Genomic DNA, 20,709 nt, shown 5'->3' on the forward strand with positions numbered 1-20,709 from the left:
AGACATAAGCCTTGAGACATGGGGCTTGAACGTCCATTCTGTCCTTTAGTCTTTCTCTAGTTTGGAATTCATTGCATAAAAGATAGACAATGGACCACATAATTATCAATTGAGGGTCGATAAATGCCAGGGAGCTATAGATATTGACAATAGTAATGAAAAAAGCAGTAAGTTCTGCATCATCTAGCATTTGGTTCAACTAAATTTTTAGAAAGATTATGTTACAAGGAAAACAACTTGAAACCTTTAAAGAAAAACAAGGAGATTCATGAGAGAATTTGCAAGATCATGTATAACTAGAGATCAAGAAATGCCATGAAAATTGCTTAATGGCCAAAGTGATTTTGTTCTGTAGAATGGAGCCATTCTATCTGAACTAATATAAATACTTTTGATATAAGTATCTTGTAATGATCTCTGTTTCAGCTTCATCACATCCAAGAGGCAAAAAATTTCCCTTTTCCATGGAATAATTCTTCTGTTCTGTGGATAGAAATTTGTGGATTTAAAGGTATTGAGATTGTATTCTCTCTCTGTTCTGTTCCCACCACAGCTTTGCGTGCACCTCCCCAAACTTCTCCCGACTGTATGAATGAAGAGAAAGTTGTAAGAAAATGTTCAAAATGAATACAAATTTCAGCAAAATAGTGACTCAGCCTTTTCAATCATGTCTCGAGTTCATATACACAGAGTTGAGATTTTGAAATACCTGAATCTTACACGTCGTAGCTCTCTAGTTCCATCAACTAGTTGTCTGATGGTTATATACACACCAGGCTCATCTTGTTCTATCCATTCTGACTCCATTTCACTGGCATTACTAACGGAAAGTGAAGCTTCATCCCTAGAGTCTGTAGTTGTCCTTGACGCATCCATATATGACATATCCCCCTTTGGGAAACCAGTTGATCCAGATGGTTTATGGTAATTGCTTGGTGGCCAGTCCTTATTTGTTGCAGGAGTCATCATAGGGCTCTCTATCGCGGATCCAAGCCTCGAATAATTGGAATCTCTCTGCAGAAAAACATCACAGGTACATCAATTTCAAATCTATTATTTCCTTTAGATCTTTAAGCTATTATAATTGATCCTTTATCGAACTTGATGAGTTTATAGTCGTTTAAATCAAGTAAATTTAGTGCTGTTATTGATTTTTAGGGCACAGAAGTATAACTTCTTGCCGGTAACAAATAGAAGATGACTTGATGAGTAGAGCTAGCTAATTACTTTGATCAGGGTTACAAGCTAATGAAGGGGAAACCGGTTAGCTAAATACTAAGTATTTCAGTAAATTTAGCAGATAACTGAGTTAATGTAAATCAAAGCAGAAAGAAAATTGTGGTCAAGGCTGTGCTTAGACCAATCAAATCTAACAGACTTACTCCGTCCTCAGACCTTCCAGGCGTGTTAAGAGCTTGTTTGTTGAATCTCTGAACATTGTAGAGCTCCATAATTCGGTCATAATTCTCACCCCACCATCTTTGAGCTTGCCATTTGTTGAACATATCCCGACTTCAAAAGAACCCGAGGATATTTATTGTCAGGACCATCAAAGGGTGTTTCAATAAGATACAAATAACACTGATATTTTCAGTAAGGATAGGAATAATACAGATAGCAAGTGGACAATTTGACAGCTTAGACAACTAGAAAGCTACGTAACACGGATACTTTCAATAAAATAGGTCATCATTTCAGATGGCATTCAAAACACATCAACTAAGTAATAAGAATGGCACATGTAGTAAGTAAGATAATTGAAGGCTCAGTACTAAACAAGTGAAATATTTTAGCACACGACTCATGAGGGAACAAAGAAAAGGGAAACTCAATAAGAATTCATTTCATGGATGAAAGGGACTAAACAGTGGCCTAGGATAAGATTAGGTAAAGAAGCTTTCAGTACAAAAGAGGCTGTTTCTTATAGTATTCATATGCAAGAGTTGTCATAATCATAATTCCCATGATTTCGTTCCAGACTATGACTCAATCCGAAGTAAGTGGGGATCAGTTACATGAATCCTTATTGTCCATGTCGCTCCATTCAAGCTCACCTTAGTCCAATATTATATACTATGATAAAGTTTCGCGGTAGAAATGAAAAGAGATTTTCGATAGATACCTAAATCGGATTCGTTTAAGATCATTTCCACCATTAGGGAGAGAAACAAAAGTGATCTGCACACCAGGTTCAACATGTGCAGTCCACTCTTTTTGTCCATCATCTTCCACCACTACCTCACCAGACTGAGAAATAGATTCTACACCACCACCACTAAATCCTCTAGCAAATCTTGAATCAGGTCGCGGAGTCCTTAGATTACCAGCACTTGTAAAATCCCAAGCTGGAGTAGAGCTTGAACTTGCTGGTTGAAAAGGATATGGAACTCCCTCCGATATTGTATCAAAATCAGGATAAGGTCTATGACCTTTCCTGTAAGTACCAGTTGGTGTTGATGACTTGCATTTATATGCACCAGAGACTTTTAAAGCAATATCCTTGATCTGCAAATGTTTAAAAACTATAAGTTCATAGCAACTTAGTACAACATCAAGAAGATGGATTCTTGATTAAAAGATTAACTACAGTATTAGAATAAGTTAAAACAGTTAATATGTGTAGTCCAATACTAATAAATATATGCATAAATGACAAATATACGGACAAAGAAATTACAATAGAGTGAAGAGTAAATTGTTTAGGATCCACTCATTAGGATTATGAAACGAAATGATCAACATGTTTTTGCCCCTAGCTTCGGGGTTTAAGCGCGAGTTTGACAATATTGGTTTAACAAATTAATAACAGATTAAATGTCACTCTCATTGGCAAGGAAAAGTATGTTTCATGAAGCGAAATGCTCAACATGTTTTACCCCTAGCTTCAGGGCTTAAGCGCGCTTTTGACGACAAGTCAATACTGGTTTAACAAATTAATGACAGATTTAACTGTTCTGCCTATTTCAGACAATAGGAAGTGATTCCACCTATTACTGCTGCTAGAAATGGCATCTTTTTTGTACTATCAAACAAAGAACAGTCAAAGCAGAAGATTTTTTTATAGGTCCAAAAGCAAAACTTACTGTTTGAAAGTCACTTAATTTCATAAGTTAACTTTATGGGGGTAGTGATGAATTCAACAGTTGAATTTGTGAAGGATTGAGTAAGTTGGAGGCTGGACTACAGTGAATGAACAGAAATATCAATGGCTGGTCATGTCAAAGATAATTCAGACAAGTCTTTACCCAGACTAGTCTACATTTTAGACTCTTCTTTTTATTGGGTTTGCAACTTCTAAGTAGACTTGACCAAAACATAATCACAACCACCTAATCACAAAGATCACTTCAGTTGAACTCACGTAACCCGTCACATGTTTGTCTTTGCTTATGCATCTTTCAAGGTGTTTGTCGGATCCTTCAAAAATTGCACATTTCTTAAAGATCTGACTAGTGCAACAACACTTTTGATGCGTCCAAATAATATAGCTTATCATTATAGGCCTTCCTATACATTGTACTTTATTACTCCCTCCGTTTCAAAAAGATTGATCTGGTTTGACTTGGCACAAAGTTTAAGAAATTAAAGAAGACTTTTGAATCTTGTGGTCTTAAATTAAAGTTATGTCAAATGTACAAAATTGCCCTTAATCTTGTGGTCTTAAATATGCCACGTGGAAAGCAAAAAGTAAAATGTTACCAAATAAGGAAAGAGGTCATTTTTTTGAAACTGACTAAAAAGGAAAGGAGGTCATTCTTTGTGAAACGGAGGGAGTATTATTTTTCTAAGCTTCTTACTCCTATAGTGGTCCAATTGGTCAGCCTAACAAGCTTAAAATATTGTTAGTTTCAACAACTTTGGGATGGAAATGACGAAGTAAGATAGAAAAGTGCTAAATCATAATTGCAAGATGATCTAAAATAAGGACCACAAATGAAAGCAAACTAAAGTAAAGAAAACATTATGGGACCAAGAACTTAGACACATGATCCAAGAAATAACGTGAACATGACCCAATCTACATGCTAAACATAAAAGAGTGGGGTCAAATAATTTAAAGTCATATTATAAGTACCATAGTGCCCACAAATACAAATGGACTCGATGGATTTTCATATGGGATAACTATGAACGTTCATCTAATTTACAAAATATATACACGTTCTATAATCTCAGGTTCAAAACTCAGTGGAGACAATAAAACTCTAGGTAATTCTTTCCATCTATTCTAGCCTTGGTGGTTTCAGAGTTACCTGATACCTGTTGCGATACCTGTTGCTAGTGGAATGTGACAGGTATTTTGGGAAATTAATCAAGATGCGCGAAAGCTAGTCTGAATACCACGGTGATAAGAAAATAAAAGTCACATTCTATGGTCCTCACTCCACCCCCGCGTGACCAACAAAAATGTTTATTTCATGTTACTCTTGTTAACCCAATGTCCAAATATAGCCCAAAATCCAGCTAGGAAATGTGGGCCCAAAAGGATGAAATGTGGGGCCCTATTAAAGATATAGGGGCTAAAGCGACAGGTCTCGTACTAAGAGTTAGCTTTGCTTTGGACAAAGAAGAAAAAAAAAGTTAAAACATTTTTGACAAAAATATATTTTATTTAATTGCAATTAAATTCAATAGAATAAACGGTATCATTAATTCAAAATAACACTAATAATAAAATAAAAAATAGGTAGCGCGTTTGAATTATAAGATAAATAAGCCTCTCTAAAGAGTCTCACTCATGTCCTCACCACCATCACCAACATATTCAGTAAAATATCTCATTAAGTGGGGTTTGAGAAAGAGAGAATGTATGCAGACCTTATCACTATCTCGTGGAGATAGAAGTCATGTCTTCAACAACGGACATCTTAATAATAATCAAATATGATATTCAAAATAGATTATTATTATTATTATTATTATTATAATGAATTTGTAGAGTGTCTGAAAATGATAAAAAGTAGAAAAATAGTACCTGTGCTGTGAGGCTTTTGATGGAATCTTTAGTATGGGGAGTAGGAGCACGGGCACGAGGTCCTTCTTCACCTCCATCATCTTCTATCTTTTGCTTACACGTTATACATGTCAACATCCTTCTCCTACACTCTCCCTTACTATATCCTTTCTCCTACAAAAAAAATAATCAACTAAATAAAAATGAGGGAGTAAAAAAGAAATGCACTAAACATGGAGTAGTATAACAACAATTATAAGAATTTTGAATATTATAATTTTAAATTAAAGATGTGCATAATTTAACAAAGTTGCAATTTGAATCTTATTGGAGTATATTATAACTAATATATGCTAGATGAGATGTTGAATTTTAAAAAGTTTACTAAATATAAAAAGCAAAGTTTGTTTGAAACAAATTAATATACATTGTTTTTCTTGGAAAATAATGTAAAATATTGACAATCTTTAGTCACATAAAAACCAGAAATCACAATATTGTCTTTATAACAATAACATATTCAATGTAATCCCATAAAATGGAGAAGTTCAAATATATGTAGATCTTATCGTTCTTTGGAGATAAAAAAAGTTATTTTCGATAGACTCTTGATTCAAGAAAAAACAGATCGAAAGTCTTACATATATATAAGGACACTGTTCATTTGACATAATCACATTTTCTAAATGAAGGCTAACTCAAGATAATATACTCTTTTTAAAGCGCACAAGACAAAGTAGGTTAGTAAACATTTGGACAAAATCTAAAAAACAACCATACTCTAAAAAAATAAAAAATAAAAATATATATATATATATATGACATCCTTAATTTAGACAAAACAAACAAATATTAGAAGAAAACTCAACATATACTCAATGTAGTCCTACAAAGTATGATCTAAATAGCGTAAAATATACGTGTATCTTAACTTTACCTTATAGTTAAAGAAGTTGTTTTCGAAATATGAAGTTAATGAAAAAGCAAATACATGAATGTTCCAATTTATCAACCAAAAGACAAAAAGAAAAGAAGTTAAAAGAGACAAAGAGAAAAAGAGAGACACAAAACTCTGAGGATCAGAATAAGTACTTAAACAAAAAGGGAAAAGAGTATGTGTTTATATATCAAAGAAAAAACTCATTCTGTAACATTGCTTTAATGTACAGATAAATAAAGAAAGTTCATAATTAAAAGAGAGAAAAAAAAACAGAGCTTAATTCAAAAATCATTTTTTTTAATTATTAATTATGATTTTATCAATGACCATAGCCGTATTTTCTGACAGATAATTCATCATTATTAATCAATTATAACATACTTTAAAAGAGCAAAAAAAGTAGAAAAGAATAGTAGTAGTAGGAGTAGGAGCAGAGTATAGAATGAATGATAAATCGCTGTAGAAATTAATACACATTGTCGAGTTTTGAAAGCGGCCACTGATTCTACATACAGACAAACCACATTTAACCAAAAACAACACTCTTGATAGTGACCCACCCCCCAAAAAAAAAAAAAAATAGTCACACGGCTCGGTTTTAATTTGTTTGTCTGGTGATATAATACGGAGTATAAGAAATTTTTAAAAAAAACACTTTTAAATCTCGTGATTTTAGACTAAGAGTCTGTTTGGATTGCCTTAATTTTCAAGTATTTTCGAGCTAAAGAGTTTCAAGCATTGTTAGAGTGTTTGAGTAATTTCAAAAAATGCTTAAAACGTTTAGTTTTTAAACTAAAATCAGCCAAAAAACCATAATTTTAACTGAGTTATAAGTCAAAAATGAAAAGTCAATCCAAACAAGATCTAAAAATTTGTAAAATGTACTGGTGAAGCAAGAAGGTTCATTATAGGTGTTCAAGGATTAATATATACTTATGAGAAGTAATTTTGACCTATTTATTTTATATAATTTTTTTATATACATAATATAATTTTTCGTGATAGGTATACGATTGACCACTTTTCATTGGCTACACCACTATTAAGACGTACGTATTTAAATAAAGAGTTGTCATAAAATTAAGAAACACATTATTTTATAAAGTAACTAAAATGTAAAGTAAGATAAACAAATTGAAACGTAATTTTGTGAGGATATTCATACCTCAAAATGGACAACAAAATTTGCAGAAACTGAGCTAAACCCTTCACGTAATACTCAAAATGCTTTCCACAAGACTCTTCCTTTTTGCTATTTTTGGATCCCCTTTTGCAAATCTTGAAGAAATATATAATCAAATCACCAGAAAAATATTCACCGGAGCCGGCGAGTCTCCGGCGACAATTTTGAAACTGGTAAATTTTCAAAAAAAAAATGAAACAGAAACAACAAAGAAGATGGAGAAATATATATATGTAATGAAAAAGAACAAAAATAGAGTGAAGACAAAGTAAGAGAAAAAAACATTGGAAAATTTGCAGAGGTATTTATAGGAGGAACTGACGCCGTCAAATTTTGTCGTCGTTATATAACGGAAACCGTGTATTTATATAATGGATATAAAGGGGGTACAATGCATTGTTGGGTTGTACATTGTGCTTTGAGGGTTTGGACTTTATTAAGGGTTTTGTCATTTAGACAAATGGATTAAATGTGGTCTTGATTGGGGAAGACATGATGGGCCCATATGTCGAGGTTTGTACACGTGGCGTTATTTGATTTGATTAGAAGTGTTATTAAGGAGTGGATCAACCTCGAAAAAATTTTAATAAATATTTTGGTTGGGGGAATTAGGAAATTAATTTTATTGGATCAAAGAACAATCAAATCATTGTGTCTTTTAATTTTTGTCAAAAAAATAATAATAATTTAGTATCGTGTTGTTAATTGCAATCTAATTTAACGTCAACTTTAAAATGAATTGCTTTTATTACATGCTTGATTCCACTTATTTTACTGCTTTTCTGGGCATATATTTAATAGAGGAAAAAGTAAAAGTGAACTGGAAGTGATTTCTCAGTCACTTAAGATTAGTTCCGTTTAAAATTAAGTCGTAACTGATAATTCAATCGTAAAATTAATCTATTAATTTTATTGAATATTAATTAATAGGGATAGTGTGGTGAAACAGTTATGTCGAATATTATTTTCCTAAGGGTGTGTGTTAAGTCCAAATTTGACAAGTAAAAGTGAACAAAAAAGATATACTAAAAAAAACGAATTGAAATTTTATAATCAACAATTTATCAATACGGAGCAGATAACTCAATTTTTTTTATCAAGTAGTAAATAATTAACCCGTTAAAAGTTACAAATTTATATTTTTAACCCTAAATATATAAAGTATAATTGTAAACCCTAAACTTCACTTCTTAGCTTAGAAAATAACGAGTTTGACTCCTCGTTAGTCATCGCTTTTCCTAAAATTGGTCTTATAATTAAAAGAATTGTGCAAAAAAAAACTTGGCACAAGCAGTTGTGCTAGTTATTATGATTTTGTTGGTTATTTTTTCTATACAACATACAAAAACGTCATTGTAATATCTTTGCAGAAAATAGTTACTTAAAATTCCTATCTTTAAATGCCGTATAAGTTATTTGTAAGAATAATAATGAACGTCATCAACGAAGCTTCTACATAAATTATGATTACCAAGCATGTACATATTATTAATTATTTTTGATAGCTTTTAGAACTTATAAGTATAAGTCATGTTTCAAAGTTTCTCAAAAAAGAAAAGTGAAATATATTTTGAAAAACTATGATCAATCTAAACTACAACTAAATCTAGCTAGTCAAACATATTTCAAAATCTATAATCAAACACTAGCTAAGTAGTATCCCCTCCGTTTAAAAAAGAATGACCTAGTTTGACTTGGAACGGAGTTTAAGAAAAGAATAAACACTTTTTAATCTTGTGGTTCTACATTAAAATTATGTCAAATATACCAAAATATTCTTTAATCTTGTAGTCTTAAACATGTCACGTGGAAAGTTGAAATTAAAGTGTTGTCAAAAAAAAAAAAAAGATCATTCTTTTTGTAACAGACTAAAAAGAAAATTAGGTCATTCTTTTTTAAACGGAGGAACTAATTTTCTTAGAAAAATTCTCAAGCAAATGTTGTTGGGGGTGGGTGGGCATAAGTGGTAGGAAAGAGAAAAAGAAATACACCCGTGTAAAATGAAAGGTCAAATCAAGATACAAGATGAGAGTACCTACACCTTTATCACACCCAATAGTTATAAAAAGTACACATATATTTACATTTATAAAATCCTAATGAGAAGAATATAGCAAAGTTCTTTCCCATCTCGTCAAGTTCCATGCAACTACAACAACAAATTAAAGAAAAAAAAAGGGCAAAGAGATTCTTCTTACTTATTCTTGATTCCTTCATATTTTTGTCTTACCTTACCACTAAGCAATTCCAATTCTATTTTTAATTCCACACTTTATAGGCTTTTTGAGTGTTGACAAGTTTGCCTTCTTCTATTTTTTAATGTTAGCCAAGTTTGCCTAGTTAAGCAAGAACATATATACTTACCTGACTTGTGAAAAAGAATCAGAGCTACACGTAAGGGGTGTATGAGCTTAGCAGCTTATGAACTTAAAGTCTTCTGCCTGCTCTGATATCATGTTAAAATGTGTAACTGTCTCATCTAAAAATTTAACGTATATATTGTTGATTGCATTTGTTTGATTAGTCAAAGTACCGTACATATTAGAGCATACAACAAAAGGTAATTTACCGGCTGTGACCATTCACTGCAATGCCATATTTTGGGCAGAGTATACAAATTTCATTCAGACGTGTAACCTGCAATTGTCGGTTGTCAGCAATACTGCTTCTATATATTTTGCTGCTTCATATTCTTCTGTTTTGGCATTTCAGGTTTAAATTTTTTAGACTAATTTGCATAAATCATAAATCCCAATTCTGCTTTATTTATTCCTATTTCTGAGGCTTAAGCAATGAATGAATAACCAGACAACTCAATGCCAGTCTCTTTCATCCTTCAACAAGCAACAACACCTTCCCAGGGCGAAGCTGGGGGCGTAAGAGGATTCATTTAAATTTCTTCATTTGAAAATTTTGTATATAATATATAATCAGTAATTGAGTTGGGATTTTTTTACTAAGAAAAATCAAATATGAAAAGTAAATACACGAAAAAAGTCAAAGAGCGTCAACATCGATCTATTGTATATGTTAGAGTGGGTAAAAAGTCTTACATTGGTTGGGGAATGGACTGGTGGTTTCTTTATATGGACTTGTGTTGCTTTCAATTGCACACGCAAGTGTATGCGGTCGAAAAAGTAATATAATGGCTCTTAAAAGAACCGAATTATCGAACCGAAAAGACTTGTCAATTAATTATTCTTACTAAATTATATTAATTCTAATTATTTATTTAAGGGGAGGATTTCAAAAGATGAATATATTAACTAAGCTAAAAATAAAGATAAATTAACTAAAAAGCAATTAACTAAGAAAAGATAGATGTTTACACAATCAATGAATGAATCGATCTAGGATTATAATTTAACTAACAATCATGTTTAGCATCAATTTCATCAACTTATTTGATTATCTAGTTATTGATTCATAGGGCTAAATGTATGATCATGGTCTCCCGACCTCTAATTGCCTATGATAAATGACAACCTAACTACATCGTTGAGCGAGGATAGGTTGGATCAAGTACCGAGCATTACAATTTCTTCCTGTATAGTGACCAAGCATGGTTTCTAGGTATATCCCTATCCTAGATACAAATTAACCCTAATTATTAAGAGAAAACCATGCTCCTTATATTCCACGTTCTATCCTCTTATTCCTCTCCCGAGTTCCATTCGGACAAAATGTTTATTTCAATGGTGATCAAGTATTAAAATAGTAATCACAAGAACGTAAGAACAACTAGTATGATAAGCAAATCATGCCGAATCAAAATCACTAAACAATCATATTGTAAGTAAATATAATCCATGAACGAGAAGTTTAACTCCCCATAGGCATAGAGCAATTACAACCCATCATTCAAAGAAACAATGTAAAATAAATAAAAGAGAAAGAAAAGATAAAACCCTAAATCAAAAGTTATTTTTTACATTTATCCTCCTCCCCAATAATTATTATTATGGACTATTTATAGATGTAGAAAACCCTGACTAAAATAATTGAATCCAAAATAAATCAGAAATCCCAAACCAAACGGAATATTCCGTTTGAAACACTGCTCGTCCGCCGCTTCAAATTAGAATTCTGGAGATGCTGCCACGTGGCACAATCCAATGTTCACTTCTTTGCTTTCTCGCCACTTTCTCCATATATATACATGGATATTAATATAATATTCACTTTAATTCATTAAGTTAAATCTTTCATCTTTAATTCTTTTTAGTTCCAAACTTCTTTATTTTTTCATTAATTTAATCCTACAAAATAAAATAGACTAATTAACACAATCCATAAAATTTATATATGCTCAAAAAGGACAAATATAAATAATAAATGTGAGGCAAATAGTAATTAAAAATATGTATTTTGACCTCACATCAACTTGGATAATCCTCTCCTCATGAGCTAATTTTTGGGGTTGAGTTAGGCTCAGGTGTTATATCTTTAAGTGGTATCATAGTCAGGTTCATTCATGTTTGGACTCTCGATCCACACTCCAATTGAACCAGAACATGAAGGGGGGTTGTTAGAGTGGGTAAAAAGTCCCACGTACGTTAGGGAATGGACTGTGATCTCTTTATATAGACTTGAACAATCCTCCTTTCATAAACTAGTTTTTGGGGTTGAGTTAGACCCGGATATCATATCTTTATTGTATATACAAAAAGAAATAATATTACCGATGTATAAAACTATATAACTTTTTGTCCAAGAAGATTCAGCAGAAAAAGAACCTATATCTTTGATGCTATTTCGGCCCACACCTTCTTCATTATATTTTAAATATTCTTAGTGAAAATTCTCATTCCAAAACTCATCGAACTTAAATAATAGACTAAAATATAAGTATTACTGAAAAAAGAATCTTTGAAAGAGTAGACAATTGGCTTGGTGAATTGCCATCTATATAGTAAAGCCAAGAAACATCCTTAGATAAGAAAAGGAACGGACCCTTCATTGGTCCCAAAAAGTACTACACTTCAGATTTAGATGTTTTTGGCATATACGTTAAATTAGAGGTGTCAAATGAACGAGTTAAATTAATTTGAACCAATTATGCTAAGACAAATACAGGCAAATTTACAATGTATTTATTCATGTGAATTCGTTTGTTCAAATCTTGTTAGTCATTTTAAAAATATATATAAACTTCAAATCTTAAATATGTCTGATCGTAACCAACGAGTCCCTTGGACAAAAATCCATAGTTCTAAACATTCGTGCATTATATATGTGCCAATGAACTTTACTATTTTTTAGTCAGAAATCGTGCCCATAATTTTTGAATTAATTTTGGATGATGGATTAGACCCGTGAATGCTGGAAAAAGGAAAGAAAAGTAAAAGAGAGAAAATAACATTTTATAGATCATAACCTTAAGCTTTATTAATTATAAATGGATGATAATGTAGTTACAACTTACAACCATTAGACTTGAACTACAAAATTTTCGTTTCAAATTGTTCCAAAAATAGCATGTTGATCAAGTATATTTTAGGAAGCTTAAGTAAATGTACTCTTCGATCATCTAATTTATCAATATCGTTGAAGTATACACTTTTATATACTCTAGCTATATATGTTGTGCATAGGTATGTATATTATATATGGTATAAAATATACATTTAGTATATACTGTATACATATTTTATAAATTAGATTGTCCAAAAACTTTGAGGCATATAGTTTCCTCTCAATTTTACTCACTCGATCCATATATCCCTTTGTTAAGTGTCTATTTTACTAAATTATGCTATGAAAAATTAGGTTTAAATATTTTATGTAGTTACTCAATAATAATAAATTTATCATGATATACTAAAATGAATAATTAAATACGAAATCTATTTTTAATATAACGAACAGAGTGAGTAACTAAATTTGACTAATGATTTTGATATGGAAAAAAGTTGAATTTCACATTAATATATGAGTGTGTATTTGTGGTAAGTTTTCTTTCGACAAATGAGGTTTTAACACGTGGCAGTGAATGGAAGAATGAGCTTTTAATAATTGTTCTAAAGAAAAAGGGTTCTTACAAGATCTTGTTAGAGAAGAAATAAAATTTTAAAAAATAAAGCATAGTCAAAGTCTCTTCCTTTCAATTTATTCTTCAAATTCTTTATCAGCCAAAGTTATACCTATATCTATCCATATTTCCTTCTACTATTTTCACCTTCACATTCTTCTTTATATACTGTCCTATTATAGCATTTTGCAGATTTTTGCGTAAAGCAAAGTTAAAAACACAGTTCTCTATTATTATATTAGTTGTACAAATTAAATTGTCTTTGTCTTCTGGAAATGGGACCTAATAAATCCTGACATATATGTCTTGGCAACTTGCTATGCCTTTTAATTATGATTTAATTTGTTTAATAATTCTATTATTAAGAAGTTACTATTATCTTTCATTACCTCATCGTTACTCTCTCCAGATCCCATCCATTAGTGGAATTACACCGAGTATGTTACATATAGTTGTTGTTATTGTTGTTATAACGCCTACTTACGTTTACTAGTACGAGAGTGACTAAAAATATAATGAAGATATTCATCTTTCACGACTAAAAATGTAGATATTTTCAAGTCAATTGATAAAATCATGTAATGAATATTATATCAAAAAGAAATATCATTGTGTAATAAAAATAACATGCAAGTATCTAGAAACTACAAGATTTTTTAAAAGAAAAATAATAAGACACTAAAAATCACATCAAAAAGTTTAATTTGTCTAATGCAACAGCCGACTCTCCAAAAGATGTGAGATCACAATTAATACATGCATTAGAAAAGAATAAAGCAAACATAGTAAAAAATCATTGGACATCAATGGGAGGGGAACTGTTAAAAAGAAATGGATCTTGAGCTAACTCAATATTAAAATCTAATTCAAGAGGCGATGATTGTCTAAGTTATTTTAAAGAGATTATCCATCCCTTTAAAAGGACAATATGGAACTCTTCAACCCCATCTCACGCCCACGATATTTGATCCGCGCGCCTAGGCAATTTAATATGAAAGCCCAACATCAGAAATGAGAATTGGGATAGGTTCTACTTTGATATCATGTTGAAAAAAATAAATGGTATTAGAGATGACGAATGTGAAATGTTCAAGTCATACTAAAGAGACCACACATCAAAGTTAGCTCAAAAGGGTGAGGATTGTCCATGTCATATTTTAAGAGACCGTCTGTGAGAACCCCACCTCACACCCAGGACATATGATATCATGTTAAAAAGTTGGAACTAATGAATCTTACTTTGATATCAAGTTGAAAAATGGTATCAGAGGTGAGGAATGTTCAAATCATATTAAAGAGACCACCCATCAAAAAATCGATTAAAAAAAGGGGGGGGGGGGGGGGGGGATCATCATGAAAGATGTTGAAAAAAATAAATGGTATTAGAGATGACGAATGTGAAATGTTCAAGTCATACTAAAGAGACCACACATCAAAGTTAGCTCAAAAGGGTGAGGATTGTCCATGTCATATTTTAAGAGACCGTCTGTGAGAACCCCACCTCACACCCAGGACATATGATATCATGTTAAAAAGTTGGAACTAATGAATCTTACTTTGATATCAAGTTGAAAAATGGTATCAGAGGTGAGGAATGTTCAAATCATATTAAAGAGACCACCCATCAAAAAATCGATTAAAAAAAGGGGGGGGGGGAGGGGGGGATCATCATGAAAGAAGTGAGTTTGAACAAGAAGCTTTTTCTTGGCAATGTATACTTAGGTCACATCAAATCCAACATAACCAAATCTAAACAAGAGTCATAAAAGGTTAAAGAAAGACACATGCTTGAAAAAGCTATTGCATGTCGTCAAGACTTACTTTTAACGTTAGGAATGTTTCTTTAGTTTGCTGCAAGCAAAACACATTAAAGCAATAGTGATATAAATACCATGCAAAGTTTTAAAAAGTGATAAAAATTAAAAGCCATTAATATTCACTGATGATCATCAACCCTATAAAGTAGAACAATAAAATATTAAAAATCTGATCATTCTAATGCATTTATCTTTCAATCCCAAAGTCCTTTCCCCATTTCCAAGATTTCTTTCATTAGCTTTGGTTTTATGCTTAGCTTCTTTTATGGTTTTCTTTTTTTTAAAATAATAAAGTATGGTTACTCACTGTTAAAAAGAAGAGACCCCAGGTGCCGTTAATGTTCTTTTATGTCTGATTTATTAATTATAAAGTAATTGATCAATGAACAGAATTTGAGACCTTCACAGTTAAGTTTGTTTATGCATTATTTTTATAAAAAATAAGTCCTCTTGGTTGAGTAAGTTAACTCTGAAGACATGAATCGAAGAAAAACAACTCAAATTCTGGCCATCGACTCATGAGGTATCAGTATTTGTAAATCTAGTCAACGATTATATACCAATGTAATTTCATATGCAGGGTATGAGGAGGAAAAAGTATATGCAGGGTATGAGAAGGATAAAGCATACTCATACCTTAGCCGTACCTCATGGAGTAGGCAGAAATACTGTTTTCTCGTAAGACCTCAGCTCAAGTAACGCTATTTGCAAATTGAGTAAAGTCACAATTATTCTAAGTTATAGTATTGTGTAAGATTTTCTTTTTACCCAAATTTATTGTTTGACGTAAAACAATTAATAATACTTGTCCAACTACTTTTCTTTCCTACTTAACTTTGTATATCTATTATGAATAAATAGTATACCAAATTACCAATGCTATGAAGGAAATACATCCAAAAAATTTTAGAGTAACCATTTTGTGTTCGAAACCCACGAGGCATTGATAAGATAGCCAGGTTTCTTTCTAACGTAAAAGGCTTATTATGAGGGTTTTAAAGTTTCAATATAAAAGGTTCATTCCAAAAGCTCGAACCAATCTATGCAAATTTTGAAGCTCTAATCCGATGGACGACTCTAGGAACTATCCTTAACTTATTGAATAATCCAGTAAGGTCTGATTTTGAAGTGTTTACACTATGATTGCAACTTCTAAAGCTTTTAAGTCAAGTTCAATTAGTTAGTACTACTAATTAATTTGGGACCTAGTTTGACGGGCTTAAACTGACCGAACAAGTTTTCTCATAATGGGCTGGATATTGCCAAATGATGGAGTCTATGTGACAACTTGTGTTTTTCTTATAATTATCTCTTCTAATCTTATTGTGGTTACATATGACGATATTTCGTTAATAAAGTTTCAGATAAGAACGGCATTAACAAACTTAACTGTGACTAATTATAAAAACTTGACCAAATAAAGGCCTTAGAAGCTATTTTCTCACCTCTAAAAATAAATTGGAACTGGTAAATATGGTACTTTTGGTGGATAAGGAAAATGAACTCTTCCAGGTTCCTTTTCTTTTCAACTATATTACCTATTAATGCACGAAAGTGCTGTTCTAATAGAAAATTACCAGAAAGCCAATATAAGTGTGGATGAACAGATTACCTTCTTAGAATTCTCCAATGCATCAAGAAAATATGAAAATTTACAAGAGTAAGCACCCAAATTTGCATGTCGCGTTGCATTTATTCCTCAAGAAACTGAAATTATAAGCTGCAAACTGCCTCAGATCACCCTTCAGATTTAGTCTTCCTATTTCCAATCTATTCAATAAAAAATTATGCCTGCAAAAAGATAACACTTAAAAAGGAATTTGAATTTTTGTGAGTTGAATTTCTAATGTAAGCAGGCCTCAAAAGATGATCACTTGAAGTGTCTCCATCTGCTCCTAGCCTCCTACACCGTCTTTGTTCGATGAAATTCAGAGAAACTAGTTTCCAGAAATTATATAGCTCAAAATCAAATGGGTTACAAGTTTCGAAAAATGCCCACCCAAAGCAAAATGACAATGCTTTATAACAGGAGGACAGATGATCATTTGATCAGAAAACACACACACACACTTGAGTAAACAATCGAAAACACAAAAACAAAATGTTTATATCAATGTAATGGAGAGGGGATCAATGCCTTTTTCACTTATCAACCTAGCTGCCATCTAAAGATGATTTACTTTCAATCACAGTTTCAACCCTCCGGGATATGTACTACTTAATGCTAATTTCTGAATAGAAATGATAGAGGATAAAATGAAGGAATTTTATCTGGATGCAAGGCTTGAAAGGTGAAAAAGTATCATTCTGCGTAGGAGCCAAGCACACAGAATGATTTTGGAAGTACTTAGTTCTAATAGTTATCTCTGATATGCCAGATACTCACTTTTTTTTACAAGAGCTAATTCTATTTTCCATTTCTTCCTCAATGTTAAACAATCTTTCGAGGAATAAATAAATAAATGCATGAGAAACACTATTCAAACAGAAATAATGATGATTATATTGAGCAAACTAGGATCATATCAAGTCTTTCATAAAAGGGAATTCATAGGCATTTCCCCCCACGTAGATTTCACATGCGTCAAAATGAACATGCCACAACTTTGTATATATGCTTTTATACTGGCTTCCATCTTGTTCTGGTGATCTTGCACCATCAAAAGAAAAAAATTCCCGAATCATGTTCCATATACCAGGAAAAGTAATACTACTTAACATAAGTATAGGATAGATAACTAAAACACTTATCGCCCCATATGATTATTAGTTCAGGTTTAAAGAAACACTAGATAGATACAAGTACAACAATAAAGCAGCAATGGAATTACCTCAAACGCCAAAGCCTTCAACAAGCTGAAGTTGATTAATGGATCCCATAACGGTTCTTGAGAGTATCTACTGCTTTCTCGACGGATTGTGACAGCTCAGGGATGGCTTGTTTGCACACTGCAAAGTATGTGAACAAGGTTTATGAGATGTTCATCCTAATCCAGAAGGCAATACAGAAGAAGCTGTTACACTTTTGGCCAAGCCAAAAGATGAACAATAAATCAATTTCTTCATCTGCTCATTCCAAGTATTTAAAGCCTAATGCCTCTAGGTAATCATAGTGTTCAGCATTTTTAAGAAACTTGTCGCAGTAGAGTTGCAGTTTCTAAAAGGCATATCCTCAATTGTTGGCATAAGGCTAAGAACTTACAGCGAGCACCACTAGCTTGAAGTTCTGCCATGAACGTTGAATATGAACCCTAGAAAGGAAAAACTAAATTAAATTGACAATGACACAGCATTTGAGATTAAATAGGATCAGACTTGTGAAAGGTAATAGCAGATAATGGAAGATTCACCTTCATTGCCTCCCTGCCTTCAGTGATTCGCTCAGACATCTTTTTGTACTCCCTCTCTGCTTCATCTGCCACTTGCTGGCATCCTTGTGTCTGAATCTGCTTAATTACCCAGAAATTAGAAGGAAAATGCAACAAAATACCAAATTTACAACAGATATGAAACAGCTCCTAGGTATGGAATAGGCTATACTAACTAGAAAACTGGTCATGGATGGCTATTCTAGATGAAGTACAACATAACGAGTACAAAGCCAATGAGAGAAAACTACTTATCACGAGCACGAAACACAACCAAACTCCATGTTCAATGGAATCATGAACAACAGAAAATCACATAACTCAATGGATTATCATTCATCTATTTTATCCAAAGTTTGATGGGAGCTTGAAAAGCATGAGATCAACTTACAGCAGACAAGATTCTTATCCTTGTTTAATTTATTTTAAGTCAATAACTCAAAACTGTTCTAATCTCATTAATAGTAAAAGAAGAAGTTTGGGCTTCAGTAACACAAAAAAAACATTATATAGATCCTCTCTATTAGTCAGATGATGTCATTGAAGACCATGACTTTGCATGTAACAAGTTCAAGTTTCTACGATAGTGTTCACAATCAAATACATCTGGTTACTTTCCATCAAACAAATGGCAGAGAAGATCATTACTTCAAAAGGAAACTCATATCTCCTGCAAGTCTGTTATATATCCTCTTTCAATAAAGTGATCAGCAAAACATTCTGGTTCATGTTCAAAGGCAGAGCACGAAGAATATAGTATTGGAATCTCACTCAAAAGAGCATAAATTAAAACTTCAGTGCTAAATTTCACCATGTCATCAGACAATTTGCAGAACTTGGCACTAAGCTCGAATATTTGTGAGCCAAATCTAACTATCCTAAAGATGGACACGTTTTAGTCCATCAATTGAGGAAGTTTCCATAAGCTTATTCATCTTCAGCAAACAGAATAGCTTTACTATTCTGAAAGCCTATTTAACTGGATAAAGCAATTCTGACTCTCCCTAGTTACTACTTGCGGCAGAGAATCTAAATTTTTCAGCAATCCAGCATTATGGAAACATCAAGGGGGAATACTTCATAACAAATATAAAATTCTGAGTAAGTCAGAATTGTAACCATCCGTCCAATTATTAAACTTCAATATTGTCACGGATGTTCTAAAACATTCGCTATTCCAGTTTTCCAGCTCGTTATTTTACAGATCTTACATCTAAGTTCTCAGATTATAAGCTTTCGCAAACGCTCAAAAAGAAGCTGCATCTCAAAGCTCAAAAGCAACATCAAAACAGAGAGAGCAATAATTTGTTTCAGATGCAGCCCATGCAAGTTCTTAAACTAGATCAACAAACCGGAAACCTATGACAGATCACCAAATTAAGAAAATTAGCTAGAAATCAACACACATCAGACAGTGTATCCATCCGGAAACACAAACCAAAAATCTTCAATCAACTTGTGAATATGTGGAAGCATAGATGATAGAACAAAAAAAGATTTCGTACATGTCCATACACTTTGAATAAAATATAATTACCAGGATACACACATTCATATTTACTACAAACATACACACATAAAATATACCTATGGATGAGATATAATTCCACCACTGACCTCTAAGCATTAGCAAATGGATGTTGAAGGAAAGTAAAATCAACGAACGGCAAGAGCTTATGCTCTATAGTAGAAAGACGAAACACAGAATGCATGAATAAAACGTCATTTTCATAATCTAATGGCTACGTGTGTAAACACACACACAGACCTTGAGTCGTTTCTGAAGGCGAGACTGAGAAGCCTCGAGGTCCTTGAGAATCTCCACATGCGATCGCTCAATTTGGCCCTTAACAGAGTCCAATTGAGACGACGCAAAATCCTTCAGATCCGCAATCGTTTTCAAATTTTTAACCGACGCAGGTGAACCAGCAGGCTTCAACTGCACCGGACTTGAAATGAAGCTCTTCTTTCCACTCCTCCTCTTTGCTGATGTTGGCGAAACTGTACCAGCTTTGAATTTTTTGAAATTGAACTCGAATGGCTTCGGAGATTCACTCATCGATTGGACAGGACTTGCCGCCGCGGTAGCCGGCGGAGTTGACAGAAAATCCATCGCCGATGACTTCCTCGTCGATCTCGATGTCTTCTTCATCTTTTCTCGAAATTTCTCTCTGCAATGCGAATAGCTACTACTACTAATTTGAATTTGGGGATTTTATACACCCGGGTTTTTTTCAAAATTTGAAATTGTCACGTGGAAGTGAAATTTGAGAAGCCGCTAATCTAATTTATGGTGCAATAAAAAATATAGATACAATATGACGCAAAATCATAATAAAGTATACATGTAAATTTGTAATCGAGGTGCAAAATGCCAAAAACTTTAGTGAAATATTTCAATAATTCATATGAAATT

The 20,709-nt window shown here is 32.5% G+C and overlaps 2 protein-coding genes across 2 annotated transcripts; both read right to left on the reverse strand.

The window, feature by feature from the left end:
* Positions 1-134: 134 nt before the first annotated feature.
* Positions 135-7,273, reverse strand: LOC102587796 (protein BREVIS RADIX-like). Its single transcript, XM_015303956.1, has 6 exons — positions 7,060-7,273; positions 4,976-5,128; positions 2,123-2,505; positions 1,383-1,512; positions 710-1,014; positions 135-584 (listed from the first exon to the last, which is right to left on the reverse strand). The coding sequence occupies exons 2-6, from the start codon at positions 5,090-5,092 to the stop codon at positions 506-508; spliced, it is 1,014 nt and encodes a 337-aa protein (XP_015159442.1). The 5' UTR covers positions 5,093-5,128; positions 7,060-7,273; the 3' UTR covers positions 135-505.
* A 9,197-nt stretch (positions 7,274-16,470) lies between these two features.
* Positions 16,471-20,570, reverse strand: LOC102583603 (uncharacterized). The gene is made up of 5 exons (XM_006364414.2): positions 20,062-20,570; positions 18,276-18,371; positions 18,128-18,176; positions 17,757-17,874; positions 16,471-16,716 (listed from the first exon to the last, which is right to left on the reverse strand). The coding sequence occupies exons 1-4, from the start codon at positions 20,443-20,445 to the stop codon at positions 17,792-17,794; spliced, it is 612 nt and encodes a 203-aa protein (XP_006364476.1). The 5' UTR covers positions 20,446-20,570; the 3' UTR covers positions 16,471-16,716; positions 17,757-17,791.
* Between the last annotated feature and the right edge of the window lie 139 nt (positions 20,571-20,709).

The sequence above is a fragment of the Solanum tuberosum genome, unplaced genomic scaffold (assembly GCF_000226075.1).
Source record: "Solanum tuberosum cultivar DM 1-3 516 R44 unplaced genomic scaffold, SolTub_3.0 scf00494, whole genome shotgun sequence".
Classification (NCBI taxonomy): Eukaryota; Viridiplantae; Streptophyta; class Magnoliopsida; order Solanales; family Solanaceae; genus Solanum; species Solanum tuberosum.